This window comes from Periophthalmus magnuspinnatus, chromosome 7 (assembly GCF_009829125.3).
Source record: "Periophthalmus magnuspinnatus isolate fPerMag1 chromosome 7, fPerMag1.2.pri, whole genome shotgun sequence".
Taxonomy (NCBI): Eukaryota; Metazoa; Chordata; class Actinopteri; order Gobiiformes; family Gobiidae; genus Periophthalmus; species Periophthalmus magnuspinnatus.
Window position 1 is genome coordinate 19932478 of NC_047132.1, and position 16614 is coordinate 19949091.

The 16614-nt window shown below is 40.5% G+C and overlaps 1 protein-coding gene and 1 long non-coding RNA gene across 3 annotated transcripts in view; both read right to left on the reverse strand.

The window, feature by feature from the left end:
• Window positions 1–16614, reverse strand: part of plxna1a (plexin A1a) — a 409386-nt gene that overhangs the window by 93550 nt on the left and 299222 nt on the right. For both annotated transcript variants that reach the window (XM_055223304.1, XM_033969420.2), the window contains exon 12: window positions 4640–4860. In XM_055223304.1, coding sequence (XP_055079279.1) covers window positions 4640–4860 — 221 coding nt within the window. The remainder of the gene's footprint in view (window positions 1–4639; window positions 4861–16614) is intronic.
• On the reverse strand, window positions 15338–16257 carry LOC117373406 (uncharacterized). Its single transcript, XR_004541580.2, has 3 exons — window positions 16156–16257; window positions 16024–16074; window positions 15338–15567 (listed from the first exon to the last, which is right to left on the reverse strand). It is a non-coding gene; the product is annotated as an uncharacterized LOC117373406 (long non-coding RNA).

Genomic DNA, 16614 nt, shown 5'->3' on the forward strand with positions numbered 1-16614 from the left:
AATCATTGTGATTGAGGTTTCACACTGTTTTATCTCCTGTGTTGCATATATATGTAATAAAAGTGGGCTGTGTAGAATGACAATGTATTTTCAATAGATTATCTGACAAATTCTACATTATGTCAACTACCCACGCTACAAATAGGCATTGCAAATCTCCTAAATGTAAGAGCCTTTAAAATACAAGAATTACACTGATTTACCAAATTATTGTTTACAAAAATCTAGAAACATTGTTGTTTTGCTCAGGATAATCATGATTACTAGCTATGAAGCAGCAGTAGCTCAGTTGATAAAGAGCTTGTCCACTAATCCAAGGTTGGTGGTTTGAATCCCGTTCTCGACATAAACAACATTGGGACAGCGGTGCAATTCCAACTTCCGCAAATGAATACTGTCGTTGTGTCCTTGGGGGAGACACTTAACGTACCTTGCCCCCCCCCAGTGTCTGTGTACACTGGTGGATGAAAGTGTGAGTGAATGGGTGAGCAATGATGTAAAGCTTTGAGTGACTTGAAGGTGGAAAAGCGCTATATATATGCCCATTTACCATAAAACTAGCAACAATTTTCCATGTCGGACCATGTGGCTCCATAATCAAAAAATTCCATTCCATAATTGAGAAAGGAAAGTGTATAACGCCATTATGGTTATAATTTAAGGTTCATTACTGGAGACACTTTGAAGTAAACTGGATTATTCCTACTTTTTTGCTTGGGCCCTGAATACCTCACAGCCTGGTCCTAATGGAGATGTAGTACTCTAGTGTACTTCTGTGGCAGTGTGGTCGCTCTGATGCCACGCTAACCACATCCAACTCTGAGGGCTGCCCCCGCGGTCTGCCGGTGCCGCTGTCTAACCACTACTGTGATTACCGGGGTAAGTAATAGCACATGGAACAGCACAGCAAGGAATTATGGGAACTTACATGAGGTCGGAGTTCTGTTTCAAAACAAAAGTGATTGAAATGTGCAGAAAGTCAAGTCTTAATCAAATAATCTATAGTCAAATATGTTTTAATGGAGTGATGGGAATGTGCAGTTTTCCCTCATGGTTTAGATTAATTTTCCATTCGGTCCAATCAAAAGTGTGGGCTTTCTAATCACACAGTCAATGCTCCAATAAAAACATAAACAAATTCAAACAGACTTGCAAATTATGTATTGGCATTTCAGAAAGTATGAGGTTGAAGCATTAAAAGTTGAATTTGAAAATAATAGTAAATGCCTCAAGAGAAGGGGACTTAATGTAAAGCTTTGTAGTTTTAAGGTTTCAAATTGAAAACAGCTGACTTGTTAGTATCATTAGGTTTGAAGCAAGTATAAGTTTAGGAAATTGTATTGCTGTATGCATGGATAAACATATTTATACATTTCTATAAACAACATTGAATCATATGTTACAATTTACTCTTTAACTGTCAGACTGCAGATGTGTTGAGCTGGTTTATGGTTAATATTGCTCTAATTACCAAACGTATCCACAAGAGACAAAAACTGGCACAAGGTCTTCTCTGATAGCACAAACAAACAAAAGTTATGTATTTACTTTTCAAAATAGTTTCAGAAAGTGGTTCCATTATTCCATATCAAAAACATTTTACCAAGTTTATGGAGCAGTCCCAAATAAGTTACACAACTGTGGATTTTTTGTTTGTTTTTTTCACCAAAAAAATCTGAAACCATGACATCACCAAAGCCTCATGAATGTGAACACAACCTATCCATGGTTTTTAGAATGATGAAAAGTAAGGACTGTTGCCATTAATTAGCAATCAACAATTAAAAAAAAAATAAAAATGTATCTTTTGAATGGTCAACAGTCCTCAAAATGGCACCGTATTACAGATAGCCATGACTATCTGACCTGTACACACCATGTAAACCTTTCAAACATCATTCTTAAAGCAAAATCGAATTTCAGTTCTTTAAAAAATGTTATAGTTGTTTCCCTTCACCATATCCTCACCCGAAGTTATGTTTGAGCAATATTTAATCACTTATTTTGAAGAAGCTATATGGCCGATCAACTCCCGTTTTCACCTCCACCAGCATACGCCCACTGCTTTGTACTTACATCCTTCTCCAATTTTCTTCTCTTAATCGGTGATACACGCAGGATTTGGCAGCATTGTGTACAATAACAATGATCCACGGGTGTCATAGATTATAGCCATATAGCAGACATAAGCATAATAGGTCTTCTTTAAAACAAAAAACAAAACCTGCCCAAACAGCCTCTCCTCCTCTCTTCAGGTGCACGGTTTGATGTAACTGTGAGTAATAAGAATATGTCTGTGCCAAGGGCAGACTCAAGGTCCCTGTGTGCCGCTCCTTTAATAGTCTCGCATTAAAAAGGTGCTGGGCTGATTACAAGTGCGGGACACGTATACCTTCTTTTTGGGGACCAAAGAGAAGTGATGCAAGGGCCTATCAAGCGCGGACAGGCCTAGCATCTCCACAGGTGACCAGGCACGCTTCAAAGTGCACCCCGCTCGTATCGGGAGGCGCGGAGGAGGCTAGCGCCGCTTCTCCTCACGGGTGATGTTGAAGAATGGAAAAGGGCGTGATTAGAAAAATGTATTTAGGTTATTCGAAGGCTTTGTGCGGTGAAAAATGAGGGCTTGTTGATGCAACGTCTGCCCGGAGTTCAATAGTTTATGCTCCACGGGAAAAGGACCAAGTGGGGATCTAATGTTTTCTGGAAGTTGTTTTAAAAAGGGCTTGGGTGATTTCTGTGTAGTTGTATTTTCTTAAATTTCAACACTTGTGTGCCCTCTATATTTCTTTTGGCTGATTTTAAAGCCATCATTCAGGCTGGAATAAAACTCCTCTGCACTTTTTATATCAAAGAAGACATATTGTGCTTGAGTCTGATATATAGTTATAATCCATGACACCCGTGGATCATTATGATATCATTTTGACATTTTAAATCTCAATATTGATCTAAAATGACTTAATAAAAGAAAAAGTCTGCTGACGTCCACGTTAGAAAACTGCGATACCCAATGGGAGCACACATAGCTGTAAATGTCATCACAACAAAGAGGCATGATGGCTACGGATAGCTGCACATCAGGCTAGTGAGTAGTGGATTTTTTATTTCATTTGTACTAAAATGACTATGCAACCCTGCCGGATCCTACCGATTAAGACAATAAAATTGGGGAACGAAGTAAGTACAGAGCAATGGGTGTATACTGGTGGTGGTGAAAACGGGGGTTGATTGGATCAATGACTTCTTGAATACAGGAGTATAAAGGTCACTCAAAATGCAAAATCATGCACAAATCACTCCAAAAACTACAGCTAAACAACAAAGAGGGGAAATGAGAAGGGGAAACAACTATAACATTGTTAAAAGCTCTGAAAAGTCGATTTTGCATAATAGGTCTGCTTTAACAATTGTCAACAACCCTGTTATTTTTGTCAGTGTAATTAATATTAATTCCTTATTTCAAACATGAGTTTCTGTGGTGCCTATTTAATAAAGAATAAATGCATGAATACAGAATACTGGATGTGTCATTAGGTGTGCCATTAAAGAAACACATCTTTTTATTTTGGCAAAACACAACAAGGCGTGCAATATTGTTATATCATTGATTTTCAACCAGTGTGCTGGCGAACACTTGTGTGCCTTAAGGGATCTCCAGATGTGCCTTGGAAAAATGTCCAATTTGAGGTAACTAATTCACAAAGTTATTTCATTTAATAATTGGCCATTTGAGACCGTCCTGAGAAAATGACCAGAAAAGACACAAAAATCCCTAACCCTAATGCTAGACATAGTGACATGGGCATTATTTACACATTTTCTTTCTCAAACTGGCATCAGTTGATAATGTTTTAATGTTTAGTGTGCTGTAGCATCTTTTTTTAACAGTGAAAGTCATAATATTATTTGCATTTTAAATGCTTTATAAAGTAGTATTTGCAAGCTTTGCTACCTGCACAGTTTCTTGAGGCGGTTAACAAAATTGATCTGTATTACACGGCTAAATAAAACCTCATATTATATTCAGACTCAACAGACTCCAGCAGTTCCTGAATCATAGACTGTATAAAGAAGTGGACTAAAGGAGGGTAACGTCACCCACAGTGTGCAGCTCCAGTCAAATGAAGCTCATCAAGCCTAGCAGTTCTAAGGGTGAATTTGGAGCCGAGTTCCATATCTGGAATTCGGACTGTGAGTATCATAGCAACCAAAGAGCCAATCCAGAGTGAGGCTGTTGAAGGTAATGCCCCTTACCACCCTCACTGCTGGTTTAGCATGGAGCAGGCACTTAGCAAAGCTGTCAATCAAACCGGTTACTAACACGAGCGGGACCTTGGGGAAAGAAGGTGCCTGATTTGTCTGTTATTAATGTTCATATCTTGATTTACGGACACAATAGTGAAATAAAAATACCACGATCATGTAGAACGGGTCAATATGAACATTCTAAGACCAAAATGATGAGGCTCACTGCAGCAGGGTGACAATTTTTCAATGTAAAGTGAATTAGAGGAAGAGTCGATGGAGCCGGAAGCACGTCCCTGATCATTTGGAATGCAGCGGCTAGCAGGTTAGCTATGTCCATTTATGTACACAGTCTATGTCCCTAATATAATAAAGCCACAAACTTTCTCCTCACCTTAGTGATCTTGGGGTGGGTGCAGCGGCTGTTCCCGGAGGAGGGATGCATCCATCCAGGTTCAGACAGGGTGAGGGGGAGGTGGGAGTTGCCTCCGCTGGTGCACTCCTGTCTGAGGGAACACTTCTTATCCTGAACACACCAGCCGCACTCGAACCTGGGGTCGGCCTTCAGGCACATGCCACAGCTGTCCCGGAGGGCGCGGCACTTGTATAGGTGAGCTGGGGGGAAACACAGAGGAGGATAAGGTCAGAAGACTGGAATACAAATGTGCAATAGATACAGACTGGTGGGTTTCATCTTCTGAAAAAGTAGTTTGGATTGAGGTAGAGAGGAGAATAAAATCCTACATATATATATATATATAGATATTAAAAAAAAATGTTCATAGATTGTTTGGATATTAAAGGTGAATAATTAACATTCTTTTCTTACTTTGACATCACTACATTTGAGAGCAGGTATCTGTACTTTCTACTCCACTACATATCTGAACAGGATTGATATGTAGAAATATTTTTTATTACTGTTTGAGGCCTGCTGAAAAGGCTGAGGGGTTTGGGGTGAGGCTTTACAAGATCTCAAAATATGTGCAAAATACTTTTACTTTTAAGTACATTTTTTTAAACAGGTACTTAAATACTTTTACTTAAGTTGATTTTTGAGTTTATATGATACTTTTACTTGAGTATTGTGTACTTTTACTTAAGTAACAAAACTGAATACTTCTATCACTGGTTTGTCTGCACAGATCTGACCTATAACTTGGTGTGGTGGTGTCATCTGCTTGTTTCCAAGGAGCTTACATAAGTCAAATGACATATTTTGTAACATTCCAGGCAAAGCAATAACATCTCCATGGAGACAAGCAGGTGACAGAGCCTTCGACAGTAAAATTACACAGTACACCTTTAATTTTATAGTCTGATATTATGAAACAAATCCAGTTTTTGTAAGGGAAAAAGGAAAAAAAATCAGATTGCTTCTTTAAACGTACAACTTTTTGGGATAAGCCTACAAAGTAATCAGGACTGTGTATTATGTCTGAGAATTGGAGCAGCAGCATACATGAATGTTAACCACCTCCAACTCTCTCACTGATTATAACCACTCTACCGCTGCCAAGACCAGAAAAGAACTGCTTTTTCCCGATAAACACAAATGCAACACGCCACCTCCAGCTATATTACAGAAATTAATTCAGCAGGTTATGTCTTCTAATGCCAATGGGGATTTGATAATTTGTTGTGTGAAAAAATACAATATTCCCCTTGACTCCGCGGTAGAAAAAGTCATTAAAACTGTAAAATGAATGCGTAATTTTGTATGTGCGTAAATATTGTAAAAACAGCTGAGATGAAAGGGAGCAGAGGGGAGGAGCAGAGGGGAGGGACAGAATGGAGCACGGCGTGTTAACAAAGTAGGAACAAGGGGGATTGTACTTGTTCTTATAATTAATTCGAATTTCATTATAACAAAGATTTGGAGAGATTTGTTCAGCTTTCGTGATCTTTTTTTTTAAAAGTCATTATCTTTCAATGGTGTAGATTGCACTACCACTTAAGTATTATATTATGAGATTAGATTTACAGATAGATCCTGCATCCTGCCTTTGTGTCCTTAGGCAATACACTTAACCTACGCCACTCTCACTGTCTGTGTACCCTGGGATATACATAAAATGATGTTAAAACCAATTCATAGTATTTTATCATATACAACACTTGTTCTTCTCCTTCCTCCTCTCATCGTCTCCCTTCTCTTCCTCCATTCCGTCCTCTCTCCCTTTTTTCTCCCCTCCCTCTCCCACCTTTCTCTTCCTCATCTCTTTCTACTCCCTCTTCCTCTTCCCCTTTTATTCCTCCTCCCCAATCCACTTCCTCCTCTCCTCTTCTTCCTCTCCCTTCAGTCCTCCTCTCCCTCCTCTTCTTCCTCTCCCACCCCTATCTCCTTTTCCTCCTCTTCCTCCTGTCTCTCCTCTCCCTTTCTCCTCTTCCTCACCTCCTTCCTCTCCCTCCTCTTCCTTCCCTTCCTCTTCTCCCCCTTTTCGTCCTCCTCCTCCCCAATCAACTTCCTCCTCTCCTCTTCTTCCTCTACATTCAGTCCTCCTCTCCCTCTTCTTCCTCCTCTTCTTCCTCTCCCTTCAGTACTCCTTTTCGTCCCCCTCTCTTTCTCCTTTTCCTCCTCTTCCTCCCGTCTCTCCTCTCCCTTTCTCCTCTTCCCCTTTACTTCCTCCTCTCCGTCTTCTTCCTCTTCCTTCCAGTCCTCCTCTCCCTCTTACTCCTCGTCATCTTTCTGACTCCTCTTCCCCCCATTCTCCTCTCCCTCCTCTTCCTCCCATCCCTCCTCTCCCTTTCTCTTCTTCCTCATCTCCTTCCTCTCCTTCTTCTCCCTCCTCTTCCTTGTCTCCTTCCTCTCCCTCTTCTCCCTCCTCTCCTTCCTCTCCTTCCTCTCCTTCCTCTCCCTCTTCTCCCTCCTATCCCTCCTCTCCTTCCTCTCCTTCCTCTCCTTCCTCTCCTTCCTCCTCTTCCTCTAACATGGTGGACTTCAAACGCATTGCCCTGGCTGTCTCCATCTGTCCACAGCAGCACTTAATCTGATTATCCACGGGCCGGGCTTAAAGGCAGCGCCGTGCTAATTAATCTGAAGCAAATGAATGATTGAATTAACAGGAACATCTCAAGTCTAAAGCGGGGTCGAACCACTGAGCTTCAGACGGCTAAAGGGGTTCACAAAGAAAAGACAAGCAGCGTGAAGAGGAGGGATTACTACGGAGGAGAGCAGAGAGGAGGAGATTTAAACCACTGAATATGATTTATAATATGCCTATTCATAAGTGTGGGGTCTCCAGCACCAAACACTAAAGCAAGTTTATTATAACGTGTTTAAAGTGCATTTGGCAGGACTATTCACTTCTCTAAAACATAGTTAACATCAGTATATTTAAAATTTGACTAAATACTCTTTCTAAATAGTCTTTTCTAATTTAATAATTTCAGGAAAGTTATAGTTTTACTTCCTGGTTGGACGAGGGCATGAAATATGACATACGTAGAGATATGTTACCTAGCAACCATAATGTTAACAATGGTCTAAATATGTCCAAGGTACACAATAATTAAGATTTGACAAATAAAAATAAACATAAAAATAAACAAATATTTAAAAAAATTATTAGTGCCAGAAAAAATGCCTTCCTTGTGCGTAAACTGGCTCTGACCACAGCTAGCTCGCTGTGTCTCAAAGCTTATGCTAACTTAACAGAGTAAAATATAAAATATCATAAATCACATTAATTAATATAATTTTTTTTTATTCATTGTTTGTAAATGTAGAATACTTCAGTTTGTGTTGTTGTTTTAATATTTATGCCTCAAAATTAGCATTAGTATTAGCACTGAGACACAAACATCTCTCTTTCGAAACACAGAAGCGTCCTCCAGTGAAGTATTCATTTTATTCGTGTAGTTTTTAACATGTTGCCAGTGACATCCACCAGCAACTCCCAGTCCACTGCCTTGTCTTTAATTAGCCCATTTATTCATTTTAGCGTGACTCAGCAAAAACCCCATGGAGATAAATTGGACAGGAAGTGGTGACTAACACTGAGGTTGCCAGGTGCCAATTGTCTCTGCATTTTTGTTGGAATTGATGACAGATGATGATATCGGTAGAGGGATTCTGTTTTAGTACTGCTATTTCCTGTGTTTTATAACTTTTGTTTGCAACTTTTCTTCACAAATTGACACTTAACTGATGTAAAACTATGATAAATATTTGCCACAGATACTATCCCACCAAACCAAGTGACAGGGTTGACAGGTTTTCACAATGTTCTAATTATTACCCTGTTTGATGGAATAGTACCTGTGTTAAATATATATCACAACTTTACACCAGCCAAGTGTCAGTTGATGAAGACTTGTTAAATAAAATAGTTGAAAATTACAGGAAGTAGTACTGAGTTCAAAAACAGAATCCCTTTCATCTGTCATTAACACACAAAATCCATCCAAAATTAATCAATTTACAAGCAAGGAACATGTTTTTGTGACAATTTCAACATTCATTTATCAAAATAAAGGTGTTGTAATGTATTTTTAGTCATTAAATCATAACTGATGTGTAAATTAGATGGGTTTTGGCCCTTGTTCACAGTATGGTTGCTAGGTAACAGTCACACACCTCCATGTACTATAAGTCACATCTTCTGCCCATGTACAACCAGAGAGGAAAATTATAAACCTCACCAAAACTGTAGAACTAAAGTATACTGCTGTTAACTGCACTTACAAAAAATATGTGGTCTAACTTGACATAGGCCAGACATGGGCAAACTATGGCCCAGGGGCCACAAATGGCCCTTTGGCCTTGTTAATCCAGCCCGCTGAACTTGAACAAATTATATTGAAATAGATAAGGGTAAACATTGTTCAAAGTTTTTCTGCTGTGTTTATTTAACTGGAACTTAATAAATGTATTATGAATTTAATTAATGCATTTGGAAAACATTTTTTACAATGGGCCTTGCATATTCATACTTGTTATAGGCCAAATCTCTAATATAATATATACATATATATCCTGTCCCGGCCCCTCTGTCAAATTTTAGAACCCAATGTGGCCTGTGTGTCAAAAAGTTTGCCTACCCCTGTCATAGGCACTAACTTTCTAATAGTGAGAGAGTATCTGACATACCTGACTACTGTCCTGGGTGCTAAGGTACACTTTATGGTCCCTGTAGGAAAGCTTGTCCCTGGCATTTAACCCACCCTTCAATTCTGCTCAAGAAACCTGTTAGAGGCAGCGGGTGCCACAGCGCCCGGGGATACACCTCCAGATGTTGAGCTAGGCTTGGTCAGGGCTATCTTAACTGGAGGATTTGACCCTTGGTGCAGGTTTTGGGTTGATGGGATGAAACAGGATTGCACACAGTTGAATCTGGAACCTTCTTGTTGTGAGTTGAGTGTGCTAACCAGTCACGTAAGGTCCTGTTTCCTCTGCATTTGACCAATACTTCAATGCCCACTGGGTCAACCTGTGCAAATTGTAGTGGGAAAAAATCATTTTTATCTGGACTTAGAGCAATCAGAGTTATAGTTTTAAATTGGTATGTAAAGTACTTGATGACATTTTTGTAGTAACTGAAAGGATTATGCACATAGGGGGCATCTTTACTACTCTATTACACATGGGCAAGTCTATCTTCACTCAATCAATTTCATAAACGAATCCAACATTAACAGATACATCAAAATTTTACAGAAATTAATCATTACAGCCCATTACCAGCCCACCATTCCCTGTGAATATTTTTCTCGTGATTCCAACAAAGGCCCAGCTGCTCACATTCTGTCACATCGGAGCCGCCAATCTCAGCCTTCACAGCCACAACAGGAGAAACTGTCACACAAATCTGACATTCGGCTTTAACAACATCAAATCTACATCCGAGCTGTCACATCCAAGCGCCAGGTCCCCCCAGACCGGCTGCTCAAGGCATAGAGCCCCGTATAAGGCAACTTTCATTTCTCTTATTTCAAACAAAAATAAAAAAGCTTTACCAAGGTTCAAAACAGCCTTACCAATACATAACTCTATAACAGAGAGACAGAAAAAGAAAGAGGGAGAGAGAAAAGAAGTTTCTGGGTGATTATCACTGCAAATAAGTAAACAAGTTAAACAAATCCTTTCTCCCCCCACACAACCGGACAAAAATGACCATAGCTTACTCAGGGCCATTTCAGCTCTGTAAAATACACTTAACTCATTTATAAGTATTGCTATCTGCTATGGACATTCAACTTCTTTGAGGCTCTCTTGCAGCTCATTAGACACAACTGCACAACTTATGCCTGAATTCTGTATGTAAACTGGTACAAACTTTTAAGGTGCACTGTGTAACTTTTCTAGTAGAGTGACACATGAATTCCTACTCAGCAAGATTGCCTTTCTACAGATCTGACCCGTTGTCCTGGTTGCATCAGCTGCTTGACTCTTTGGAAATAAATACGTAATGTGGTACAGTGTAATATTCTAGACAAAGGAATAACATCTCAGGTGGCAGACCCTCAGGCAGAAAAGTTACATAGTGGCTCTTTAAAATTTGAACTTGAGTAGACTCACACATCTACTGTTGCACTCCGTAGACCCACTGGCCTCCGCTCTGCTGCATACCTCGGAGCTTAAAGTATTAGCAGAGTTTGTAGTACTTTGCAGCCCAAATGCTACCCTCTGTTTAGTTGTATTTATCGACTTTGGTGCTAAAAGGAAATTGGAGGATTTGAAGGGGCTCTCACACTGATACCACTTGCTATAATGTAAGCTTAACGCTGTTTCTCATTATGTGGGTGGTGGGACAATAGTCAATACAGTGGATAGCACTGGCATTTGAAAAATGTGAGAGAGGAGAGATGGCAGTTAATAAATAAGTCCACTTATAATAATCCTATATGTTGCATGTTAGAACAATGACTTGAAAGTAGAACCTTGTATACTTGTATACTATCTCTTATTGATAGGTTATTGGTTTTGATAGCAATACGTTTGATACTCAAAAAATCCAAAAACTGACATAATGGGATATTATGTGGCTTCTGGTAGAAGGTCCTCCACCTCCTTGTCTACGTGAAGATGGCATGGCTTTGTCTAGAATGTTCAACAATACGGCATTAAATTCCTTTCTGCAAGGAGACAAGCAGGTGACTTGGCCACAAGTACAGCATAAAACCAGTAACTGAATAGATGCAAGATAGGTAATGTTTAATGCCATATTGTGGAATATCCCAGGTGAAGTAATGGCACCTCCATGGAGATAACCAGTTAGCAGATTCTCTACAGTAAAAGTTACATAGTGCCTGCCTGGCTTTCAGAATACAGTGATCCCTCGCTATATCACAGTTCACCTTTCATGGTCTCCCTGTTTCGTGATTTTTTAAGAGCAATTCTGCATGCTTTTTTACAGTGTATGAACGTGCATTGTGTTCTGCGTCCTGTGTCCTGATTGGCTAAGGGACTGTAGACCACTGTCAACCAGTCTCCCCCATGCCGTGTCTCCTGTAAAGTACAGAATGCGTTCATCGGTAAATCTTAGCCTATCGGGAACTGAAAAAAATCACTGGAGGTTGAAAAGCATCGCAGATTTCTGCAGAATCAAATCAAATTTAACTTGAAGTGCTTCATCAATGAGCAAAGCACTAAACTTAATCTGAGGTGAACGAAATGTGATTTTATTTGTAAATGCTCTGTGACCAATGAGGTCCTTCATTTCACATGCATTACTGAAAAAACAAATCTGATTGCACGATCACATTTGGCCGTGATTGAGACGCGCAGTGCACCTTTTAGCATGTGTGTGTAATTACACAGACATTTTCTCAAGAACTGCTACTATGGTTCAAGTGAACTATATGCCATGTATGGTATGTATGGTTATTATGTATGGTAATACCATACCTGCTCTATTGTCGCAATGGATAACTTACTATGAGGTTGTAAGTACAATATTTCACTTCTCTACTCAACTTTGTTTTCTATGAGCCTGAGCTTTGGAATTTCACCTTTTGACAAATATAAATATAGATAAAAGATACTCAACACATCTACATATTTATTCTTGCAAAAACTGCAATTACATTATGCGCACAATGTCAGCATAAACAAAACTAAATACATTTGTATAACTGCATTTTTTTCAATGAATGTATTATTCAAATGATAATGGAAAAGTATTCTAACTGCTATATGCTCCTAATGTGTGCAGACATTATGTAATTAGGAGTCTTTATATTGACTCTACAATAAAGTCAAACACACAACATCTCCACTAACAAATCCCTTCTGATAATATATACTAATATTGTATCTGCAGTGTCATTGCCACCTTTATGCTTAGTGTTAGCTCTAGCATCACTTGAAGAAACTGTCATATTTGATTTCGTTACGAGGCTATTTTTAAAAATCACAACTTTTTTTCTCTCTCACTCATCCAGGCACAATCCAGCCTTTTCTTGGCAGCTACAATCATCTTTCTAAAGTAGTCGTCTTGTGTGTATAAATATTTGACTTGCAAATGACGCACCTCCATAACCTAGCTAGCTACCTGTCAGGCTCGCTCCAATGTTGCACCCGCATCCTAATCAAAGTGACACTGATACACCGCTACAGATATTCACATTTAGGTCATGTTTACTCGCTAAACGCAATATGCTAGCATTTTCGGAGAGCTAATTTAGTCCTCACTCTAAACAGCATACACCAACACGTGCCAAATTGACTACTTCTACTAATCCCAAGTGTCTGTTTTCATGTCTCACCACTGCAAAAAAAAAAAATTAAATAAAATAACACAGGAATAATGTAGCATGTATAATGCAGCAATATGAAAAATGAAATGGGCTAGTATCAGAAGATGTAGGTTCGCTCGGAGGAAGATGGTGTGTTAAATGAAAACCAGACTCAGATGTGCAAGTTGAGCTCAGCTGTGATTATTTACAGAAGTGCCATCGACAAAGACATTATGTACAATAATTTACAAGGTGTGTGATGTAAAACAAAAATAATGTCCTGCAACATGGATGACGGAGGAGCACTTTGAGCCCACCAGTCCTTTTGGAAGACGGATAGGAGTCTTCTTCTTGGACTGTAACGCCTCAGCACACTTAACGGTCGTCGTCTTCTCTTTCTTGGGACGGATTTGATCCCCCTTGGCTCCTGTCTGCCCCACAACAGGAACCGGACTTAGTTTAAATGGCTGGTGGAGGGGTTTTGTTTTCTGGCAAACTGTTTCCTCTTATGAGCAACGAGAGCGGAATTTGGCTCATTTTCACATTGAGGCCGGATATGTCCATCTTCGCCACACCGGAAGCAGTAACGAGGCTTTGGCTGGGGGAAGGCAGGTCGACGTGATGGCTGGACAGTGACTTTCCCTTTGACTTGCTTACTGCATGGCGAAGGCTTGAAGGCAGCATTTGGCTGGCTAGATGTTAACTTTGCAAGCTGGCGCTGGACATCAGCTAGTTGAGCGGCCAGTTGCTGAGTAAAGTTGGTCAATGCAGCAACAGTGTCTCCACCTTCAGCGTCAGGACGAGTCAGCTGTGCGTGGGCGGTGGCTTTCTGGCGTGCAGGCCCAAGATGTTGCTTCATCCGCACAGTTTTAGCAGCTTCCCGATCCTCCTCTGTGCGTAACAGGAGTAGCAACTGTGCGAAAGGAGGTGGTTGAGTCTTCTTCTGCTTAAGCTGGAGCTCAGCTATCAGGGCGTTATCCCAGCATCCTCGACAGAACTGGTTTAACAAATGTCGGTTTATATCAGACTCGATGACTCCTCCCCTCTTCAGAGCAGAGTTCAGGGCAACCTGGAGCCGTTGGAGATAAGCGGAAGCCTTCTCACCAGCATCCTGAACCGTGTCCATGAACTTCGCAAACAGTTCGTCTCCGTCCTGAACAGTTCCGTATGCAGAATCAAGAGTATCCAAATACTCTGCAGGCATTGTATCAAACCTCAGGTGCTTCACCACATCTGCTGCGGGAGGAAGAAGACTCTCCACTATCCTCCTGGAGCGCTGGAGATCTGACACAGATGGATCGCTCATCATCAGGTCCACGCCTGTCCTCCAGGTCTCATAATCAGACTCATGGTTAGGTCTGGGCAGTCGTCCTGAGAATGCTCTGAGCCGCTGATATACTACTCCCTCCTCGTTCTTCATAATGTGTTCCACCACATATCGCTGGATCCCCGGCGGATTTATATCGCTACTGGAAAGTTTGAGCTTAGGCCCAGATGCAGATGGCTCCGTCTCTGGTGGCAGTGCATTGGGCTCTGCATTGGCCGGTTCTTCTTCACCAGGAGCAGTCGGATGAAGATCTGCGATGAACAGTCCAATCTGAGTCATCATTGATTTAAGAACTTCGGTATAATCGACACCGGAGAGTTTAGCAGTGTTTCGCAAATCAGAGAGGTACGATTTTGTAGTAGCTTTAGCAACATGATCAGTATAAACCGTAGAGAGTTCAGAAATATGACAAGTATCGGTCTTCTTAGCAGTAACAAAAGTGTAGGGTAATATTGGACGCAAAGCTTCCAAAGCAGCACCGCTTGTGAATTCAACTACAAGAGCGCAATCAAATTCAGACTGAGGTTCCGAAATAACTACATGCTTATTAATTGAACCATATTGTTTCAAGAAGTCAATAATTTCATCCTCTACTGTCTCTGTTATGCCCTCAACCAACACAGCATTTGGAATTTTGATGCCCTTTTCCAAAAATACATCCATTTTTTTCTTTGTGGGTTTCAAAGGATGAAAATAACTAAATATTGGAAAAAAATCACAAATAACAACAGGCACAATGTACATTAAACACAACCCAATTCCTCCTGGCTAGCTCGCCACTTTTATGTAGCATGTATAATGCAGCAATATGAAAAATGAAATGGGCTAGTATCAGAAGATGTAGGTTCGCTCGGAGGAAGATGGTGTGTTAAATGAAAACCAGACTCAGATGTGCAAGTTGAGCTCAGCTGTGATTATTTACAGAAGTGCCATCGACAAAGACATTATGTACAATAATTTACAAGGTGTGTGATGTAAAACAAAAATAAAATGGGTCCAATGTATTTATAGAGTTGTTTAGGTCAGGGGCGCAAGCAGTATTGTTCATAAATCCACGTTGCTGTGAAAGAAGAGTTCATAGATCCACTTAGGCGCCCAAAGAGTTCAGATCGTCAAGTTTGGTGAACCTGGGTTTCAGTCTGTGCAAAACTCGCAAAGTTCAAACAATCCACCAGCGGAGGTTGTTAGTGTGCGTGTGTGCAAGTGGGTGTGTGTGGGGAGTGGCTGCAGCGCCTCCTACCGCACCGGCGGACGGGCGCACTCAATATGTCCAGGCTCGGGGCCTTCTAGCTCGCCATCCAATACTGGAACCTGGCCTGTACAAAGCAGGACCAGCAATAAGTAATATCATTGACCATGTATTACAGTTAAGTTACAAAAGGTAATGCAATAAAACAATTTATCACAATACTTAGTCATAATGATCATAATCATCATAATCAAAATCCATGTACATGTATAAATATTTCTTCCATCACAGAGTACTCTTTGTCATATCATTAGCACAATAACTCAAAGTGCATTAAGTTTTCAATGGTAAACATCACTCAATTTCAGTGCTAACATTACGTGGACAATATCAATAAATCCTATGCAAATATATTAATGCATTTCAACCAGTACAGAATATAGCACTTTAAGAAATGATCGTCTAATACTTCGTAGGAACGAGTGCAGCTAGCGCCAGCACCAGCTGACAGGTCCGTAACTTAATTCAAAGGAGCGCTAGCGTTAGCATCGTAGCTCCAAACAAACAATAAGTCAGCACTCACCAGTTCCGCTTAATAGTCATTCTCAGCACATCGTCATACAGCAGGAGGCATCTAGAAAGGTTGATGGCGTAACAGGCACTTAGAGATCGGTTTAAACCAAGATGAGTGAATTTTACAGGACTAAATGCCTACCTGCAGCAGCTCAGACACTCCCGAGACCCACAACACTCGCGAGCCGTGGTGTGGCGCCCCATTTAAAGAGACAGTGCACCAAGGCCAAGGGGAGCGGAAAAACACCCGGGTTACAATAAGAACTGGGTCATGACCGATAAGCAGCTAATTTGCAGCTAATCTGGCAACTGAAGCGCATGTTTGACATTTATCGAAACGGGGTCAGATGGAAGACAAAGGAGGTGTGATTAAAATGTGTCGAATTGTGAATGGAGTTTTGCTTGTGAAAAAAAGTAGCTGGTTAATCCTGATGCAAATTTGTAGCACTGGGAGCTTATATTATCTTGTGTAATGGGACGTCTAAAATCATTAGCCTGTGCCACCCGTTTTATTAAGCTTGATAAAGAATTCGGAGTTGGTAATTGTTTTCCACTTCATGCACTAACAGCGATTAAAATAATAAATGCCATCCCTGGGTGT